This window comes from Brassica napus, chromosome A3 (genome assembly GCF_020379485.1).
Source record: "Brassica napus cultivar Da-Ae chromosome A3, Da-Ae, whole genome shotgun sequence".
Lineage (NCBI taxonomy): Eukaryota > Viridiplantae > Streptophyta > Magnoliopsida > Brassicales > Brassicaceae > Brassica > Brassica napus.
In genome coordinates this window covers 15,639,238-15,659,796 of record NC_063436.1, presented here as the reverse complement: position 1 = coordinate 15,659,796, position 20,559 = coordinate 15,639,238, and the positions used below count along the sequence as shown (strand labels likewise).

Sequence of the window (20,559 nt, the reverse complement as noted above, 5' to 3'; positions counted from 1 at the left end):
GACGTAGAGTATTATAATCTACTCGATGTGCTTGAAGTTGTAAAAGTTTGTGTGTCTTACTGTCTTTCTCAGTTTCTTTTCTTGCTCAAAGATCTCAGGATCTTCAACTTGATCGTGTGTTGTTCATATGCAAAGTTCTAAACATTTAACAATTTGATCATTAATCCGATCATGTCAAGTATTAAATTAGTGTATAATATGAACTCTTCCTATCACACATTTGATAGCTTTAAAACGAGCTCAACCAGATTTACATGTGTTACTTATATAAGAACTGAACCCGAAAAATATGAATCGAATTTAAAGAACAGAGAAACAGAGACAGAACGTGAAGAGGATAACTTGAACTTTACTGTTATTCAACTTGATCTCATCGTTACATCACTACCTCTACTTATACACAAAAGTAGATCTTATCCTCTTGCTTGTCAGCATGTGACAGCTAATGAGGTTAGACAGCCAAATCTGTTAGACATGTTGATGGCGTGAGCTGGAACCGTCGTACAAAGGTCTCTCTTCAGAACATTGACCATTGACGACTTGACCGTTGAGGGTTTTGAAACAGAGATATTGGGCTTCGCACTTCTTCCATCCACATGGGCCGTCTTCGTTAAGCCCAACTGGCTATTACTCCCCCTCAAACTTAGTGTAGTTGGAACAGATACACTTAGTTTGCTTCGTAAACGATAGAACGGTTCTTGACCCAGTGACTTCGTGAACACGTCAGCCGTTTGTAGAGCAGCAGGAATGTGTTTTACTTCTAGCTTTTTCATTGCCACTCGCTCACGCACATAATGAAAGTCAACCTCAAAGTGCTTCGTCCGTTTGTGAAAGCGTGGGTTTGCTGTAAGACAAACGGCTGAGAGATTGTCACAGAGCAACAATGGTGTAACTCTTTGTTCTAGCCCCATAATCTTCAACAAATTTTGCAGCCACGCCACTTCAGATGCTGCCATTGACATTGTTCGGTACTCTGCTTCCGTCGATGACTTAGAGACTGTGTCATGTCTCTTTGCAGACCAAGAGATGATATTTCCTCCAAGAAATGTACAAAAACCTCCTGTTGATCTTCTTGTATCCTTGCATCCTGCCCAATCGCTATCACTGTAACACAACAGAGTAGAGTCCGTGCTCTTCTTGATTGTGATACCCAACTCTGCAGTTCCTTTGACATACCTCAGCACTCTCTTTAGTAAGGCAAAATCAGAAACACTCGGTTGATGCATCTTTTGACAGATGTAGTTGACTGAAAACTGAATATCTGGTCTAGTAAGAGTCAGATATTGCAGCTTACCTGCAAGACTGCGGAAATAGCTTGGTTCTGAAAACACTTCATCTTGACCCGGGAGATTATCGAGCTTCATAGGCAATGGAGTGGGCATTGGTGCACAGTCTTCCATTCCAGCAATCACCAGCATATCTTGAACATATTTTGACTGATTCATAAACAAACCTTCTTCAGTGTGATGAACTTGTATACCAAGAAAATAATGAATAGCACCCATGTCCTTCATTCTGAACTCCCCATTCAGTTGTTGAAGAAGCTTCTCAACCAGTGTGTCGTTATTACCAGTCAATATCATATCATCCACATACAGAAGCAGGTAGATCACATCATTGCCTTTGTGATAGATAAAGAGTGATGGATCTGGAAAACTGCACTGAAATCCAAACTCAAGAAGAAAAGAACTGAATTTGTCAAACCAAGCTCTTGGCGCTTGTTTGAGTCCATAAATTGCTTTCTTTAGACGCCAAACGTAGTCTGGTCTTGCCTGATCAACGTACCCTGGAGGTTGACACATATATACTTTCTCTTTCAAGTCTCCATGAAGAAACGCGTTTTGAACATCAAGCTGACGAATCTTCCAAGACTTGGTTACTGCAACGTGAAGTATTGTTCTTATCGTTGCTGTTCTGATCACTGGACTGAAAGTCTCCAGGAAATCTACTCCCTCTTCTTGTTCATTACCTCTAGCTACCAGACGCGATCTTAACTTCAACACCGAACCATCAGCATTCAACTTGATTTTGTAAATCCAACCACATCCAACTGGATTCTGTCCATCCTCCGGAGGAACAAGCTCAAAAGTTTCAGTCTCCTTCATGTTTTCAATTTCAAAATCCATTGATGCTGTCCATTCTTTATCTCTTAGAGCCTCCTTGACAGAGCGTGGTTCAACAGGACCGATCTTGATCGTAAACAAAGCATATTTCGGGTTTGGTTTGATGATTCCAGACCGAGCTCTTGTTGTCATAGAATGAACTGGAGCTATCTCCACTATAGGTTGAATGTTCTCCTCCACACTTTCTTCTTCACTGTCATTTTGAGACGAGTCACTTGAAGATGAACCTTGCTCTTCTTCTCCGTTATGTTGTTGTTGAGGACTCTGTACCAGTGGTGAAACTGGAGTGGGAACTTGATGTGCTTTCTTCGGAGGGGGGTATTCTTCTTCTGACAGCAACACTTCTGAGCTCTCTTCACTTGAAGAAGCCTGCACCGCTGTTTTCATCCAAGCATTTCTCAGTGGTGATGTTGTTTGCTCATGATACTTTCCATACAAGTCACCAAAAGGGAATGAGCTTTCATCAAACAACACATGACGACAGATGTACACTTTGTCTGTAGGTGGGTGATAACATCTGTAACCTTTATATTTCTCGTTGTAACCAAGAAACACACACGGCAGCGACTTTGGATCAAGTTTATTGTTCATGTAAGGCCGCAGATACGGAAAGCATTTGCACCCAAACACACGCAACGAAGTGTAGATAGGAGCCTGCCCATACAGTTGTTCATAAGGGCTTTTGTTATCCTCAAGAACTGACGACGGTAAAAGATTCCCAAGAAAATTTGCTGTAAAGAATGCTTCAAGCCACAGTTTCTGAGGTACTTTGCTATGATAGAGCATCGTCAGGCCCAACTCTGTAATATGCCTGTGCTTCCGTTCTGACAAGCCGTTTTGTTGTGGAGTGTGTGGACACGACACTAGATGCTTGATCCCACAACTAGCAAGATGAGACAACAACTGACCACTGATGAACTCCCCTCCACCATCTGACTGAAACTGTTTGATCTTTAGCTGAAATTGATTTTCCACTAGAGTTTGAAACCGAGTGAAGACCGAAAAGAAGTCAGATTTCAACTTGAGTGGATAGAACCATGTGAATCTTGAATGGTTATCAACGAAAATTGCATAATATTTGAATCCTTGAGAAGAGACTACAGGACTTGGACCCCAAAGATCACAGTGAATCCTCTCTAAAGGTTTTGTTGTAACAGTTTCAGAAGCTACAAAAGGAAGTCTGCAACTCTTTCCTAGTTGACACGAATCACAAAACAAATAACTGTCTTTCTTATTCAGAACTATAGATTTATTCTTGGCCAGAAATTGAAGAACATCTTTGTGAGGGTGACCCAGCCTTTGATGCCACACCCCATCACTTGTGACTTGCTGCCTTGAAGAGTAGAAAGCCTTAAACCGCATGTCCTTCAACATATAAAGATCTTTATGCCTTCTTCCTTGAGCTATCACTCGTTTGGTTTCCTTGTCCTTGACACACACAGATTCAGAGTCAAATGTAAACTCACATGGAAAATCTTTAGTGAGTTTAGAGACAGAGAGTAAAGACTTTGTTATAGTGGGACAAACCAACACATCTCTGAGTGATAGAGTACCTTGAGGTGTCTGAATAGCTACTGAACCAACATGAGTGATCGGCAGATAATCTCCATTTCCTACAATGACCTGATCATTACCGATATAAGGCGCAGACGACTGAAGCTGAGACTGATCATTTGTAATGTGAGCAGATGCTGCAGAGTCGGGAAACCATTCTTGTCCTGACCGCTGTTCCTGATCAGACAATCTAACCGTAGCTAGAGCATTGTGAAGGGTCTCCTGACTGTCGTATTCTTGATCAAATCGATTGTAGCAACGAGCAGCGGAATGTCCATAGCGACCACATATCTGACAAGTAGGTCTTGTGTTGCCACTTGAGCCACCAGTAAACTGCTGTTGAAAACCTCTTCCTCTGGTGGAGTAAGACTGAGCTCCTCTTCCACGATAGCCTCCTCGTGCACTCTGTCCACGACCACGGTTTGAATAGTATCCACGACCCGCAGTGAAAGCCAAGTGAGGACTTGTCTCAGTTGACTTGTTGTAAACTTGAAGCTTGTCATCAAAGTTTGTAAGTTTAAAAACTGCATCTTCAAAGCTCATTTCAGATGCTGTGTCCATTGAATGCTCTATCACCGTACAAATAGACTCATACTCTTTACCAAGACCTCCTAAAGCACCATAGATAACCTCTTGTTCCGACAGAGGACATCCTATTGAATCTAACTGGTCACAGACGTTTTTGACTTCTCCTAGATATGCTGACATGGTTTTGTTACCTTTAGACATACCTTGGAGCTTTCGCTGCAGATCCAGCTTTCTCGTTGCAGAAACCCTGTTGTACTTTTTCGCCAGACTCATCCACACCTCCTGTGCCGAGTGAAGACCATACACAGAGCGAAGCGCATCTTCAGTCAACGAGCCAAAGAGCCAAGCCATAACCAGCTGATCCTTTCTAACCCACTTCGTGAACTCCGGATTAGCTTGCTCTACGACAACATCTCCATTCTGGACCGTGGTGGTGGGTGTAGGACGAACAGAGCTTCCATCGAGAAACCCTAGTAGAGATTGACTCGAAAGAAATGACTCAAACTGAGTTTTCCACAAAAGGTAGTTTGTGGAAGAAAGCTTGAGAGTAACACAGTGAGAGATACTGAGCGAAGGAGACGAGATTGGATCATTGTCTTCCATGCTCTGATACCATAAAGAACAGAGAAACAGAGACAGAACGTGAAGAGGATAACTTGAACTTTACTGTTATTCAACTTGATCTCATCGTTACATCACTACCTCTACTTATACACAAAAGTAGATCTTATCCTCTTGCTTGTCAGCATGTGACAGCTAATGAGGTTAGACAGCCAAATCTGTTAGACATGTTGATGGCGTGAGCTGGAACCGTCGTACAAAGGTCTCTCTTCAGAACATTGACCATTGACGACTTGACCGTTGAGGGTTTTGAAACAGAGATATTGGGCTTCGCACTTCTTCCATCCACATGGGCCGTCTTCGTTAAGCCCAACTGGCTATTAGAATTCACCCCAAACTTTAAATATGGGTTTGATTGGTTGAAACTGTAGCTTTCTATTTTGCTCTAAACTTTAGGTTTTAAATTTTTAATTTTGGCTTTAATTTATTTTGCTGTAGAATTTTTTTCAGAGCACTAAATAAAAGTTCTAGAGAAAATGCTTTTTAAAATTAACATATTTCCTATTTTAATGTTTTGGCTTTGGATTCAATTTTAAAAATAAAAGCATGATTGCTTTTAAAAATGGCTGGAGAAATTAAAAGTCTGTCTACTAGTGATTACACAATATTTCTAGTGATTAGAAAAATCATTTTTCATATTAATAATATATATTTTTGTAAATTTGTTTGTTTCGAATATGACATTAATTTTAAATCTTGTATACGTTTAAAGTAAGAAAATATTAAAAAGACAAATAGAGAACAAACAAATCTAAACATTACCGGTTTGGCTTCGGCGGTTTTGTATAATCGAATAAACCGCAAAATTCAATTTCCGGTTAATGAAATTCAGTTCGATATCATCATCGTTCGGGGCCAACCCTAAAAACCTTAAACGCCGGTTAAACAAAAAAAAGCTTCATCGGCGTTTACTCTCCTTCTCCTCCTCCTTTGCTCCGCGTCGCCTTCTCCCTCTCTCTCTCTACAATCCCCAGGTAAAGCTTCTTCGATTCGTTCTCTTAAACAATCACACTAGTATTTCACATTCCTCCTATGTTTTTCTTCGTTTCTTAACGAAGCTTTCTCCCTCTTTCAAGGTCGATATCGATCCCAAACTAGTGAGATTTAGCCCTAATTTATCGTAGAAACCTTCTAATAACCCCTAAGTCGTGATCTAGTTGCTGCGTTTAACATATAGATAAGCTTTAAGCTCGCGAACTCTTCAGAATAGTGATTTCGATTGAATTCGTGTTTAAGTTGCGTTTGTGTCTCTGGTTACTCTAATGCAGAGGCATAGTTTTTGCAATCCTCAGGTTTAGCAACCAGGCTTGAGTTAAATCGAGAAGACTGGGAGCGATTCTCTAGATATGGTGCGGTCGGAGCCTTGTGTTCTGTTCGCTCAGACCTTTGTTCATCCTCAGTTAGACGAATATGTTGACGAGGTAACCTTCTCAATTGTGTCCCCCTATTGTTCTTTAAATCGGTCTCTTAAGTCTGGTGGGAATAGTTAGTGCGAACTGTGGTTGGTCGGAACCAACTGTTACATATGGTGATTTGGTTTGTCATTTGATGTTGTTCGGTTATAACGCTTCTGGGGATTTATTTTATGTTTCCATTGATTCTCGTAGGTGATATTTGCTGAGCCAGTAATCATCACTGCTTGCGAGTTTTTGGAGCAGAATGCCTCTTCTTCTTCTCAAGCTGTTTCCCTTCTCGGGTATGTTTTTCCGGCTGTGTGTATTCTTACTCTTTATCGAATTTAACTATGAAAGATCCTTCGAGTAGTAAAATAGCCATTACAAGTCTTGTTCGAATTTGTCCCATGTTGTCGACCATGTAGTAGTAAACTCTATTTGGCTCTTTGTTACATTACAGGTCCTTGATAATATTTCGGTTGAATAATCTAGAAGTTTAAAAATAGGTTTATTGTCATTTTCAGACAACTCTAGATTTTTGAGTCAATAGTTAGTTTTGTCACATAAATGGGTGGCTTGGTATTCTTAGTGAGCGACTTAGAATTGTTGATTTGTCTGTAGTGTGGGTGATATGATTGATATCTGTGGATACTTATCTGAATGTTGACAATATTCTTCATTAGGGCAACTTCACCTCCATCATTTGCATTGGAAGTGTTCGTTCGATGCGAAGGAGAATCAAAGTTTAAGCGACTTTGCAACCCTTTTCTTTACACCCCTTCAGCGCCCTACCCTTTGGAAGTGGAGGTAACTACTAAGATGTGTTTTGTCTGTAAACGTTTGTTGCTTTTCCCTTTCTTTTTGGTATGGTTAGTAATGATATTCTGCGACTTGTGCTGGTAGTTTGGCAATGGTTCTTTATTCTTATATATGATGTTTCGGACATGACTTTTCCTGTCATTTGACCAGAGTAATTGGCTATCAGAACACACTCCCTTAGAGATGTTTATATGTGTAATTGCTAGGCCACATATTCGTCTTATAATATGGTATATGATAAAATAGAGGGACTAAATAACTTGTAGCAGAACTGCAGAAGGTTAATGGGTTTAGTCTTGGTTGAGAATGGAAGGAGTTTAGAGTATCGAATACCTTTTGATTCTGTGATCTTGTATGTCAAAAGGCAGACCTTCCCACTTGGAGGGTTCAAGTCATTGCATTATTCTACGTTACATCCAGATTTTAAAGGACCGTTTCATCAATATTGCAGGCTGTTGTGACAAACCATCTGGTGGTTAGAGGTAGCTATCGGAGTTTGAGCTTGATCGTCTATGGAAACATCGTGAAAGATTTGGGGCAGTACAATATCATTCTTGAAGGTCGTTCTGTAACTGATATTGTGAATTCCACTGAAGGTAATCTTGAGGACTTGCCATTGGTATTGCACTCAGTCAACAGAACAATAGAGGAATGTCTATCATCTCTGGACATAGTATCTTTACCCCTGGCTGCTGTAGATGTTCCCGTGGAAGTTAAGCGATTGTTGCAGCTGCTGGTAAAAGTCTTTGACCAGCTAGCTACTGATGATGTATTAAATAAGTTTGTGGATACGGTAGTATCTGGGGTCTCGTCTTATGTCACAGACAATGTAGATTTCTTTTTAAAGAATAAAAATTGTACGGCGGTGGCCAGTTCCGTAGATTCTGGGATTTTCCATGATATTACTGACAAGGTTAAGAAAGATATTCTTGATCTCAATGAAATTCAAGAATCAGATGTGCCACTTGGATCGTCGGAGCTGCTCAGCTTTCTTGAATCAGAGACTAATTTGGCCACTTCCCAACAATTGGTCGATATGTTAAGTCCTTATATTCAGTTTGAAAGTGATTCCTTGTGTACTGCCTTTCCACAGCTTTCAAAGGTATTACAAAATTATTAGCTCTTACACACGTTAGTGATAGAAACTTATATAGTATTCATAGATGATTGCTGTGTATTTTTCTCATTTCAGGGAAAAGCCACTCTTCTAGGATTAAGTTTGGCCTTTTTATTATGCTCTGGTCGAGAAGGCTGCCTCCATTTTGTCAATTCTGGGGGGATGGATCAACTTGTATTTTTGTTTGGTCATGATGTTCAGAATTCGACCACCATTACTTTGCTGTTGCTTGGAGTTGTTGAGCAGGCTACTCGCCATGCAGTTGGATGTGAGGGGTTTTTAGGTTGGTGGCCTCGTGAGGACGGAAGTATCCCGTCTGGGAAGAGTGAGGGCTACTGTCTTCTGCTGAAATTACTCATGCAAAAACCATGTCATGAAGTTGCCTCTCTTGCAATATATATTCTTCATCGCTTGAGAATTTATGAGATTGTATCAAGATATGAGGTACTCTCCATATTAAGAATCTTTTTTTCGTTGGCATTATTTTAATAGGTCCTTAACGTATCTTGTTACTAATACTTTTCTCTCAGTTTGCAGTGTTGTCAGCACTGGAAAGTCTCTCCAATTCTCATGGGGCTGCAACTCATAATCTGAATATGCTATCTGATGCTAAGTCTCAACTTCAAAAACTCCAGGTTTGCTGATTATAATTTCATGTTATTTGGTCGTTAATACAATCATGTAAACCAACCATTTAATATCGTCGCTGGTGTTACTGCCGACTATCAATACAGAAGCTGATGAACTCACTTGGATCAGTTGAAGATCCCTCACCATCAGCCTACGCCGAAAGAAGTTTGGTTTTTGATCATTCTGAGGGGTGGTTGTCATACAAAGCCACAAGTAAACTAACTGCTTCATGGGCATGTCCCTTTTCCAACTCTGGAACTGATTCGCACATGTTGTCACTTCTGAAGGTAAATCTTGGTTAAATTAGTTTTTAAATTTTACCCTCAGCACTATCTTAATTGCTAAAACATTTACTGAATATGTCGCCTGTCATGGGTCTATCTTTTCCCCTTCTCGTAATGTCACTAAAATCATTTTAGAGAGTATTCTAATTGCTAAACCTTACTTGAAGCATCTCATTGTGAGCAGGAGCGAGGGTTTCTTCCTTTGTCAGCAGCACTTCTCTCAATACCTGGATTGCATTCTGAACTTGGAGACATTCTGGATGTCTTTACTGATATCGCAATGTTTATTGGAAACATCATTCTTTCACTCATGTTTTCTCGCACAGGTATTCCTACGTAGCCTTCCGATTAGAACACACTTGATCATTATGTGCATTAGAGTTGTAATATAGCCGGATTTCTTCTGTTTTTCAGGATTGAGCTTTTTGCTACATCATTCACAACTGACTGCTACCATAATACAATCTCTAAAGGGATCTGTTGATCTGAACAAGGAGGAGTGTGTCCCTCTGCGCTATGCTTCAGTTTTGATATCCAAGGGTTTTACTTGTAGCTTACTGGAAATTGGAATAAATCTTGAAGTGCATTTGAGGGTGGTGGGTTCATGTTACCATAAAGGGCACATGCTTTACATGGATAGAATTGTATTTTTGTTCTACTATTATTTACGTACTTCTTTCAGGTGAGTGCGGTAGATCGTTTGCTCAAATCGTCTCCACAAACAGAAGAATTTCTCGGGATTTTATGGGAGCTACGTGATGTCTCTAGGTGAGAATGTCTTTATGTGCCACAATCTACTTATGCTTGTTTTGTCTTCTTTTGAAATAAACCTAAAGCCCTTCTGCAAGTGCAGGTCTGACTGTGGGCGTGAAGCTTTATTGACTTTAGGCGTTTTCCCAGAGGTATGAGTCTGGAATCAGGAAAAATAATGATATAGTATTGCTCTTTTTCAGTAACATACTTTATCTTTCTTTCTAGGCTTTAGCAGTTTTGATTGAAGCTTTGAATTCAGTCAAGGATACGGATCCAGCAGTTGAAAATAGTGGTACCGATGCTGCTTCATCTTTGAGTTTACTATCTTGGCGTAGTCTCTTGGTCATCTTCCTTCAAACCCTCTTACTTGCTTAACATTCTCTTTTTCAGGAATTTCACCACTTAATCTAGCAATATGCCACTCAGCTGCTGAGATATTTGAAGTCATAGTCTCCGACTCAACTGTATCATGCTTGCATGCCTGGATTGAGCACGCCCCCGTCCTTCATAAGGCCTTGCATACTTTATCACCGGGTGGTTCTAATCGAAAAGATGCTCCTTCACGATTACTTAAATGGATTGATGCGGGTGTAGTTTATCACAAACATGGTGTAGTTGGCCTTTTACGTTATGCTGCTGTCTTGGCTTCTGGAGGGGACGCCCAATTATCATCATCAAGCATACTTGCACTGGATTTAACGTCGGCTGAGAATGGTGTTGGAGAATCGTCGAATGTCTCTGAGATGAACGGTCTAGACAATCTCGAAAAAGTTATCCTTGAAAAATCTTTTGAAGGTGTTAACCTCTCTGACTCATCGATTTCACAGTTGACAACAGCTCTTCGGATTTTAGCGCTGATTTCAGATAATACAGTATGTTATCGTTCCCCATTATTTTGTCCAGCAATTTTTCTCTCTTCAGATGGTGAAGTCTTCTTATTTTAGTGTTCTAAAATGTTGTGCTTTGTACAGACTGTTGCTGCTGCTTTATATGATGAGGGTGCGGTTACAGTTGTGTATGCTATTTTGGTCAACTGCAGCTTCATGTTTGAGAGATCGTCTAATATTTATGGTAAACGAGTGTATATTCTATGCTTTCGTTTAACTCTTCTATTTGAGGCTTAAGCTTAGACGACGTGATGATAAGAGATGCCGGGAAGAGCTTAAAGCGCCCACTGGGTGGATAATTTTTCATTTAACTTAGTTCAATATTCATCAGTGACCCTCAACTAGCTCCTTTGTTTTGGGCAGATTATCTTGTTGATGACGATCATGGATGCAGTTCTATTTCTGACTTTTTATCTGAACGGAATCGTGAGCAAAGCTTAGTGGATCTGTTAATTCCTTCCCTTGTCCTTTTGATATCTGTTCTCCAGAGACTACAGGTCTGTTACTTTAAACAATATTTGGTCTTTATCGTGTATTGGCAGCAAATGAATTGATTTTGCGGAACATATTCAATTGCGAATTCTGCCTTTATTTTTCTTGCTGAGGTTCTATAATTGCGGGTTTATGCGTTGTTAATCTTCCCTCTGGCCATTGATATTGTCTTTTCTATCTAAAGGATTCTAAGGAGCAGTACAGAAACACCAAACTAATGAAGGCTCTCCTAAGGCTACATCGGGAAGTCAGGTGGGTTATTGTGTCTTTGGATTTAGTAGCATAAACCACATGCTGATATTTTTATGAAAATCTAAGCTTTGAGCTTGTTCTCTTTCCAGCCCGAAGCTAGCTGCTTGTGCAGCTGATTTGTCCTCCCATTATCCAGACTCTGCTCTTGGCTTTGGAGCAGTGTGCCACCTCATTGTGTCTGCCCTTGTCTGCTGGCCAGTTTATGGATGGATGCCCGGGCTATTCCACTCTCTTCTCACCGGTTTCCAGACATCCTCTGTTCCTGCATTGGGTCCAAAGGAAACATGTAGCTTCCTCTGCATTCTGGTATGAATATCTTACACTTTCTGCGAATTAGTTTTTACTCGGTGATTGTGATGGCATGCGTAACTTGAATTTTGCGATAATTCATTTATTTCCAGCCAAATATATATGACTCTATCGTAACTTTTGTGATGGAATTTTGTACATGTATGTAGTCATTTCATATAAATGTTAGCAACTAGAAATCTCTATTTATCTGTCTTATACTTTAGAATGATTATATCTCAATCCTCATTTATTTCTCACTGCAAGAGCGATATTCTCCCGGAAGAAGGAGTCTGGTTTTGGAAGAGTGGCATGCCCTTGTTGAGTGGTCTTAGAAAGTTGGCGGTTGGGACATTGATGTCTCCACAGAAGGAGAAACAGATCAATTGGTATCTGGAGCCTGCCCCTCTTGAAAAGCTGCTAAATTATTTGACACCTAATCTTGACAAGATTGCAAAGATTATCCAACATCATGCAGTATCTGTATGTTTTTCTCTTTCTTGTTAGCTTCAGTATTTCTCTGCTGCTTTGGCTTTTGTGAGCATCTATTCAGCATGAATTGTGTGTTTGATGTTGTTTGTTTTTCAAATAGGCATTGGTGGTCATTCAAGATATGCTCCGGGTTTTCATAGTTCGTATTGCATGTCAAAGGGTTGAACATGCTTCCATCCTTCTGAGGCCCATATTTGCATCTATCAGAGAGGGTATATTGGATGAGTCCTCAACAAGAGAAACTGAAGCTTATAAGGTGCTTGCTCTGCCTCTCTAACTCTCTGTCTATGTACTGCTGTTCCTAAACACTCTTATCCTCTTTTTCAGGTCTACCGATATCTTAATTTTTTGGCTAGTTTATTAGAGCATCCGCAATCGAAGGTCAAACCCTTTGCCTTTTGAACACACTTTCCCTTCACTTTTGTTTTTGTTTCTTTATCACCTGGAATTTATTCATTTCAGGGATTATTGTTAGAGGAGGGTATTGTTCAACTGCTTGTGGAAGTTCTTCAACGATGTTATGATTCCACTTATCCAAGTGAAGATAGGGTTCAAGAATTTGGAATTGTGTCCGAGTCTAGTGTGATTAGGTGGTGTATTCCAGTTTTCAGATCGATCTCATTGCTTTGCCATTCGCAAGTGCCTCTCTCGTGCTTTCCAAAGAAAGAGCTGTAAGTATTTTCCCTGCAGGGGTGTTTAACGTTACCACTTAGGTGCATTTATATCTCGGATCCTACCTGTACTAGTATTACCTCATTTTGATCACATTTATACTTAATTGCTTTTTTTCGTTAATCATATCAATTTGTACAGATTGGCTAGTTTGAGTGCAAAAGATTGTGCATCAATTTTCCCCTTTGTGCTGAAGTTCTGTCAGGTATAGTATATTTTGTCAGCAATGTAGTGATTTATGTTATCAATTCTACAGATTCTCAATGATGATTGATTGTGACAATAGATTTTTGTTCACATCAATGACCTCTCCTAATAGACGTCTTTAGAGTATTTTTCTTGCAAAAATCTGATTACTAAGAATTTTTTTATTTTTACAGGTGTTGCCTATTGGCAATGAGCTCTTATCTTGTCTTTGCGCTTTCAAAGACCTGGTCTCGTGTAGTGAAGGTCAAGATTGTCTTGTTTCACTTTTGGTGCATCTGTTTTCTGGCCTTGAGAACCCTGCGTATGACACAAATAATTTGAGTCTCGATCAAGTAGAAATGAAGAAAAATCCTCCTTTTCTGTCCTGCTGGATCAAGTTATTGAACTCAGTTAATTCAAAAGATGGGTTATCAGTTCTTGCAATAAAGGCAGTAAACGTTCTGAGCGTGAGCTCAATCAGATTATGCATCGATGGTAAAAGGTGATTCCCTGTCCCTTCATAATGTACTACTTTCCTGCTTCCGCAGTTTAACACGAACTTGGTATGATTTTTTTTTTACTCTAATAGGCTACGTATCATGTGTTTCATGTTAGAATCGTTAGTTGATGATGTATGGTATCTTCACTGCGTATGTTGGATACATGAAACATAATGTCCACCGATGCCACTTTTGTAGTTAAGTTTAGTTAATCTGGTTTTGTTCATTTGATATTAGCCTAATAGTTATACGTAGTTGCGTCTAATGCTGTTCACGGATAAATACTTCCAACTGGTCTATCAATTAAGCTAAGAAGAAGGTTGCAGGATTGCTCCGTGTAGTCTAATTTTCTTATTTTTTCCAGTTTGGACTCGAAGAAGGTTGCAGCAATAAAATCCCTCTTTGGCCTTCCAAGCGATTTTAGTGATACAGACACTTTTAGAGTGGAAAACATTGGTTTGATTGAACAAATGGTGACACTGTTGAGTTCAATGACTTCGGGATCTGATACTTCAGCAATAGCTGAGATGAAACCCTGTCTGCATGAGGTACTGATTACCCGTACCTGCATAATCCACTTCCTTTGCTGTTTTTCTCTTGACGCTGACCTTTGTATTCTCTTTGTGAACATGTAGGTATCACAGTCGTTGCTATCGTTGCTAAAAGACGGAAACATTGATGATATTACCTCTATCAAAATTGCTCTTGTTTCTACCGAGAATTTTGATATGAATGATGTGGACTCTGAAAACATTGAGGATGATTTCCTTCAAAGAGGACTTGAAGACAAGTTCTGGTGGGAATGTCCAGAAACATTACCTGAGCGTTTGCCCCAATCATCTCTTTCTGCGAAAAGGAAACTACCAACTGTGGAGAGCTCTAGCAGGCGTGCTAAAGGCGAAAACTCTTCTGTTGACATACCGACCCAAAGTTCAATTCAACGGGTGGGTTCTGCATCCCTTCCTCCTGCTCCTACACGTAGAGATACCTTTAGGCAGCGCAAGACGAATACCAGCAGGCCTCCCTCTATGCATGTTGATGACTATGTTGCGAGGGAAAGGAGTATTGATACAGCTGGTAATTCTAATGCAATAACCATTTCACGGGCAGGATCGAGCAGTGGTAGACCTCCATCTGTTCACGTTGATGAATATATGGCAAGAGAAAGACGAGGCCAAAACCCCTCTACCATTGTGGTTGGAGAGGCTACCGCTCAAGTGAAAACCCCTACTCCTGCTAGAGAAACAGAAAAAGCCGCAGGTAAACCCAAACAATTCAAAGCAGATCCTGATGATGATCTACAAGGGATAGACATAGTTTTTGATGGTGAGGAATGTGAAGGAGCTGATGACAAGTTGCCCTTTCTTCAACCCGATGAGAACCTTATGCAGCCTGCTCCTGTCATGGTTGAACAAAACTCTCCTCACTCCATCGTTGAAGAAACCGAGAGTGATGCAAATGGGAGTAGTCAGTTCTCCCACATGGGCACGCCATTGGCATCTAACGTTGACGAGAACGCTCAGAGCGAGTATTCATCGAGGATATCAGTTTCACGACCCGAGATGTCATTGATCCGGGAACCGAGCATATCTTCAGACAGGAAATTTGTTGAGCAGGCAGACGAAACAAACAAGATGGTTCCGCTGAAGAGCGAGCCTGGGTTTGTGCCTGGTTACAACAACATTCCAGGATCTTCAGGACAGAATCTGATGGATCCTAGAGTTGGTCCTCAGGGCTTTTATTCAAAGAGTAGTCAGCAGCAACATTCAGGTCATATTCAGGGTGGCTTCAGTGGTCGTGGGGTTTATGATCAGAAAATGCTACCGAACCAGCCTCCTTTGCCCTTAGTGCCACCTCCATCAAGCTCACATGTGATGCAACATTCTTCTGATTCCCTTTCGAATCAATCCTCTCCGTTTAGTCGTGGAACACCGTCTTCAGGAGGAGGACCCATCAGGCACATGCCACCGCATCCGTCAGCAATTCCTCAATACTCATCAAACCCTTATGCTTCGCTTCCACCAAGGACATCTACAGTTCAGACGTTTGGATACAATCAGGGAGGTGCAGGTACCACCGAACAACAACAACAAAGTGGTCCAGGCATTGATCCTCAGCCAGGTACCGGAATGACCTCTTACCCTCCCCCCAATTTAATGCAATCTGGTTATAGTAGGCCATTCTATGGTAATCCTATGCACCAAGGAGGTGATAAGCAGCAGCAGAACATGTTGCCGGTTCCTCAGTCACTCAATCCACACTCGATTCCTCAACAGCTGCCGTCAATGCAGCTGCAACGGCCTATGCAGCCTCCTCAGCATGTTAGACCACCCATGCAGATATCTCAGCCATCAGAGCAAGGAATATCGTTGCAAAACCAGTATCAGATTCCATTGCATCCGATGCAGATGATGCAACAGCCGCAAGTCCAGCCTTACTATCACCCACCTCAACAACAAGAGATCTCTCACGTGCAGCAACCGCAACCACAGCAACAGGCTGTTCAAGGTCAGCAAGGGGCTGGTACTTCTCAGCGACAAGAATCTGGAATGTCATTACATGATTACTTGCAGTCCCCAGAAACCATCCAGGTCTGTTATCCACATCCTTGGTAATGATGCTCTATTTTCATTTAACATGCGTCACTACGTCTTAATCCCTTAACTCTCCTTTTCAGGCTCTACTAAGTAACCGCGAGAAGCTGTGTGAGCTTCTGGAACAGAATCCAAAGCTAATGCAGATGCTTCAGGTTGTTGTCTAAATTGATTCTTCTCCTAATTATTTTTCATGTGCTTTCTGAAAGCCGCATAGAATGGAACCTTGTGCTCAGTTGTAGGGTTACACTCATGAGTTTTTGTAATGGTTCACTGTGACAGGAAAAACTAGGGCAGCAGTGAGAAGAAAGAGCGACAACTCAACAAATATATCTATCCCTTGCTTATCAGTTATCAGTTGCTTTCGGTTCATCTAGTGTTTAATATACAGTATAACATGTACATTGTTTCAGTTTGATATGTAGACTGTAAACGCTCGGTTGTTGTTGTTTAGTTTAGACTGGTGTACATTGGTAAAGAAGAGAAACATTCTTCACGTCCGAGTCTTTAGCTATTCTTACAAAGCGAGAATCCTGAGTTAGTTGTATGCCATGAACATTTAACACTTTGATTAGGGAACACACATAGCTGACTTGGCAAGTATTGGATACACTAAGTTTCAGTGTCTGACTCTTAATTTCTTCCATCTTAGATACAAATCAGAGTAGAATCTGTTATCAAACTTTATTCTATAAATCATAATCATTGCAGATACCTTTCAGATGTTCCATTGTCATTGACTTCATTAACAGAAGGTTGTCAAATCTTCAGAACATAGGTCCAGGATAAAAGTTTTACTCTAAATTACATTTATAACCCTTTAAAGTACTACATAAAGAAAGAAAACATTGCTAATGAGCCCTGACTAGACCTTAAAGCCCACTAAGAGACCCAGCAAAATTTAACCGAATGCGAACAAAGTTTATCACTTTAGGCCCAGCACTGAAGCTCTGACACATCATCATCAAGTAGGCATAGAAAAAGATTTTGTACCAAAGAAAAAACAGATAGAGAGATCGAGTAGAGTCTGGATGATATCAGTGTGGTTCGTAGATTGCAAGATCAAAAAGGCTGTATCCTCTCTCGTACGGCTCAAAGAAGCTCAAACTGAGAATCCTAAAAGATTCAACATTTAGGGTACATCATAAAGCTGACGCCTTTCTATTTCTAGGTCTGAGCTCGTAATTGAAAAGCTTCTTGCTTTCTGTACTTTTGGTTAATGTGTTAGCTAGATCTCACTTCTTCATTGTGTTTGCTTATTCAGCTGCTGAAATAAACATCAAATTCACAGGAAAGATCTCTGCTTTTTACTCTATGGAGCCTCCTGTAAGTATATACATACTCCCAGATGTAAATTTTAGAATTTTCACACATTAATAAAATATATTTAATATTGATTATTAATGTATTATTTTTTGTAATTTGCTATTTTCACAATTTTTAACCAATATAATTTTAATAAACACAATTATCTTTTTTTTTTGAAACTTAAATTTTACTATTAAAAAATGTATTATTTTGAAACCAATTTTTGTTTCAAAAACATGGGTCTTTTTGGAACGGAGTGAGTAATAAACAATGAGAGTGTATAGCTTGTGGATGCTGAAGTGTTTGTATTCATTTTTGTTTTTGGACAGGATGATCAACAAGCAGATGCATCATATACATTTGGTGATAGATCCACAAGTGACATAGTTGTTAGACTAAGAAACGAAGAAGGCCGTGACGACTGGATCTACTGCCACTCCAAGATCCTCACCGAGAAAAGCAGATACTTCGCAGACCGTCTCTCTGATAAATGGCCCACTTGCAAGATTCTTGATTCACGTTACTGTGTTGAAGTCATCTGTCAAGAATCAGACTATGATCATCACATCAATCTTTTAAGACTACTCTACGTTGTTGGCTCTAGTGATGATGATGTCCCTGGGGATCACCACCTGTGTCATAACGTGAAAAGCGCCTTGGGGATTCTCTGTGTTGCTAAGGAGCTTGATTGTCCTCTGGTTGTCACCGCTTGTGTGAACTACTTGGAAGCTGTTCCTTGGGAGGAAGGTGAAGAGGAGGAGATGCTGAGGGTTGTACCGATGATTGGTTCAGAAGCTGAGCCGGTTCTTGCTCGTTTACAGCCGGTTGATCAGTCTGCTGTTAGTGGAATCTTTTCGTCTGGTTTTAGGTTCGCTACCTCGTCTCCACCTCAGCCCTTGTGCGACATAAAAGCATCTGCGCAAGAACAGATTGAGTATATGATAACTGAAGATGATGATGCTCCTTTGTTGATTGCTGATGAAGTAATCAAGCTTGAAGTGAAGGAGTGTGTGAAGAGTCTCTTTGCTAGATTCTTCCAGTGTCTAGAAGAGGTCACTAGCAAGAACGGGTTGTCTTTAAAAATGGTCGTGTCGGATTTGTCATGGGCGTTTCAGATACTGACAAAGATGGAAATGGTGAGAGATTTTGTTGTAACATGGGTTGACACGTCTGAGAAGTTAGTTAAGGTAGTTGAAGCGATGGAAACGGCTGCAGAGACGGTGGAGATAAGAGTTAAGGTCACTGAGGTGACTTCGAAAGTTGTAGAGGCGATTGGTTATGGAACTGTGATATTACCAACAGTGAAACGGCTTCAGATGGTGAAACTATGGCTTCCTTTTGTAAGAGAAACAAAGCCTCTTGTTGACTCAGCAGGTTCCAATCAAGAAGAAGATAAGGAGGAAGGGGTGAGATGTAAAATAGATGGAGAGATATGGCAAGCTTTAGAGTCTTCCTTTGTGTCTATCATTCTAGCGTTGCCATCTTCAGACCAAGCGGAGATATTGAATGAGTGGTTAAGCAAGAATGGGGTGTATCCGGATTTGACAGAGGCTTTTGAGGTTTGGTGTTACAGATCAAAAGTGGCCAAGAGAAGATTGGGTTTGGTAGGGGGAGCGGAAGATGGGAAGGACATGTCTTAAACTCTTTTGTTGAGGTCTAAATCTAGAAAAGTGGAACGTTCTGTGCTTTTTGTTGTTGTGTAGGACTCTTTTTACTATTTCTTGCGTGTTATCTGCCAAATCTGTAAATACTGTTGACAGATGTGTTAGTTATATTCAATTGTGCAGAGATATTTCCTCATTAGAGAGGAACAGGCTTTAAATTGGTAAAACGTCCATCTCTCTCTATCTTATCACTCCTGTTTTCTCTGCAACGAGTGTACCAAAACTTGGTGCCATTTTGATCTTTGAGAACAATCACAAAGTGGCACATTTACTTAAAAGAAAATGCTTACGCATTGATCAAATAACCGGGATAAACAGGAGTTTACAATCAGTTTTGTAGCTCCCACACTGAACACGAATAATTTTATATATGTAATAGTGCATTTCTGGACTGTTCCTTTCCACTCGAACTGATATACCTAAATTCGTGATTGAATCCTACACCTGGCACGATTAGGATTTAGTTATATATTGGTTACTTGCAGCACAAGTAACAAATAAGATATCGGTATGGATAATTTGCACAGTGTAAATCTGTAATTTACACGTGGTGATGAAACTGGTGAAATTTTACTAACACGTGATGATGAAGGTGGTAAGTGCAATCTGATTGATCAACGGTATGGATATCCGGTAACAAGACATGCTTCTCTAGTGGCTCCCAGCTTATGGCGGTGTGGATAGGTGCAAGCTTCCTCTACAGCTGTGGGCGTCTCTCCGCAGCAAGTCAGTGACCAGTACGGTTGATTTTCTCCAGTGGTAATCGTTGATGGTTACGACATGTCTCCTCCGGAGTGCACGATTTATTTATGATGGAGATGATAACAGAAGAGGAGAAGCAACTAAGGGAGGGAGAGAGATGGTGATCGTGGATGGCAACGAGAGGTGACGGTTGAAATAATAATATATTCTTAGGCAGGTTATATTCATGGAGAAGTAGATGTAAACTGTATATGATGATATACATAAACGGTCCCGTTAGAAATAACAAGAAAGGACGGTGAGTTTGGTTTAGTTTTTGTTTTTGTAACACAAACTTTCATTCAAACTTTAAAGACCTCTAAGGGTGGAGTTCATTACATTAGTTTCAAGTAACAAAGCTTGCTTTGCCAAGGCATCAGCATCTTTGTTTTTTCCCCGAGGGATCCATTTAAACTCTGAAATTAAACTAACAATATCAGACACAAATTAAATAACAAAATCGGTTCACGTAACCGGGTCACAGTGCATTTCTTGACTTTTCTTCTGAATCAATTGCTCTAATACTCTCGGGTGAAAAAAAAAAATTCTCCAATACTCCTCCCTTCTTCCTTTTTTATTTAATATTTATTTAAAGCATAAAAATTATTAAAAGACTTACAAAGATGACGGAATCTAGTTATTTACAAATTTATCAGCGGA

At 40.3% G+C, this 20,559-nt stretch overlaps 2 protein-coding genes across 4 annotated transcripts; both read left to right on the top strand.

The window, feature by feature from the left end:
* The first annotated feature begins 5,700 nt into the window (after positions 1-5,700).
* On the top strand, positions 5,701-16,686 carry LOC106439113 (protein virilizer homolog). 2 transcript variants are annotated; one of them, XM_013880480.3, is made up of 28 exons: positions 5,701-5,800; positions 6,119-6,247; positions 6,434-6,522; positions 6,904-7,027; positions 7,491-8,141; positions 8,232-8,600; positions 8,687-8,791; positions 8,891-9,073; positions 9,255-9,396; positions 9,485-9,666; positions 9,753-9,838; positions 9,924-9,972; positions 10,049-10,115; positions 10,214-10,695; positions 10,795-10,894; positions 11,074-11,207; positions 11,387-11,454; positions 11,544-11,760; positions 12,010-12,225; positions 12,335-12,490; positions 12,562-12,615; positions 12,697-12,905; positions 13,048-13,111; positions 13,287-13,594; positions 13,957-14,140; positions 14,228-16,183; positions 16,270-16,341; positions 16,469-16,686. In XM_013880480.3, exons 2-28 carry the CDS (start codon positions 6,173-6,175, stop codon positions 16,487-16,489), a joined length of 6,363 nt encoding a protein of 2,120 aa, XP_013735934.1. In that variant the 5' UTR covers positions 5,701-5,800; positions 6,119-6,172; the 3' UTR covers positions 16,490-16,686. The 2 variants fall into 2 exon arrangements, with proteins under 2 accessions (XP_013735934.1, XP_048632241.1); XM_048776284.1 differs by lacking the exon at positions 5,701-5,800 and having other exon boundaries at positions 6,095-6,247.
* A 444-nt stretch (positions 16,687-17,130) lies between these two features.
* On the top strand, positions 17,131-19,294 carry LOC106439114 (BTB/POZ domain-containing protein At3g05675-like). Of its 2 annotated transcripts, none has more exons than XM_013880482.3 (3): positions 17,131-17,357; positions 17,451-17,512; positions 17,824-19,294. In XM_013880482.3, exons 2-3 carry the CDS (start codon positions 17,501-17,503, stop codon positions 19,132-19,134), a joined length of 1,323 nt encoding a protein of 440 aa, XP_013735936.2. In that variant the 5' UTR covers positions 17,131-17,357; positions 17,451-17,500; the 3' UTR covers positions 19,135-19,294. The 2 variants fall into 2 exon arrangements, with proteins under 2 accessions (XP_013735936.2, XP_013735937.2); XM_013880483.3 differs by having other exon boundaries at positions 17,183-17,323.
* The last annotated feature ends 1,265 nt before the right edge of the window (positions 19,295-20,559 follow it).

Excerpts from the sequence above, each read along its gene's own strand:
- LOC106439113 (XM_013880480.3), top strand. The coding sequence starts at position 6,173 with ATGGTGCGGTCGGAGCCTTGTGTTCTGTTCGCTCAGACCTTTGTTCAT. Across the intron at positions 7,028-7,490 it reads CCTACCCTTTGGAAGTGGAG|GCTGTTGTGACAAACCATCT; the intron begins GTAACTACTAAG and ends TCAATATTGCAG. Across the intron at positions 12,226-12,334 it reads TCCAACATCATGCAGTATCT|GCATTGGTGGTCATTCAAGA; the intron begins GTATGTTTTTCT and ends TTTTTCAAATAG.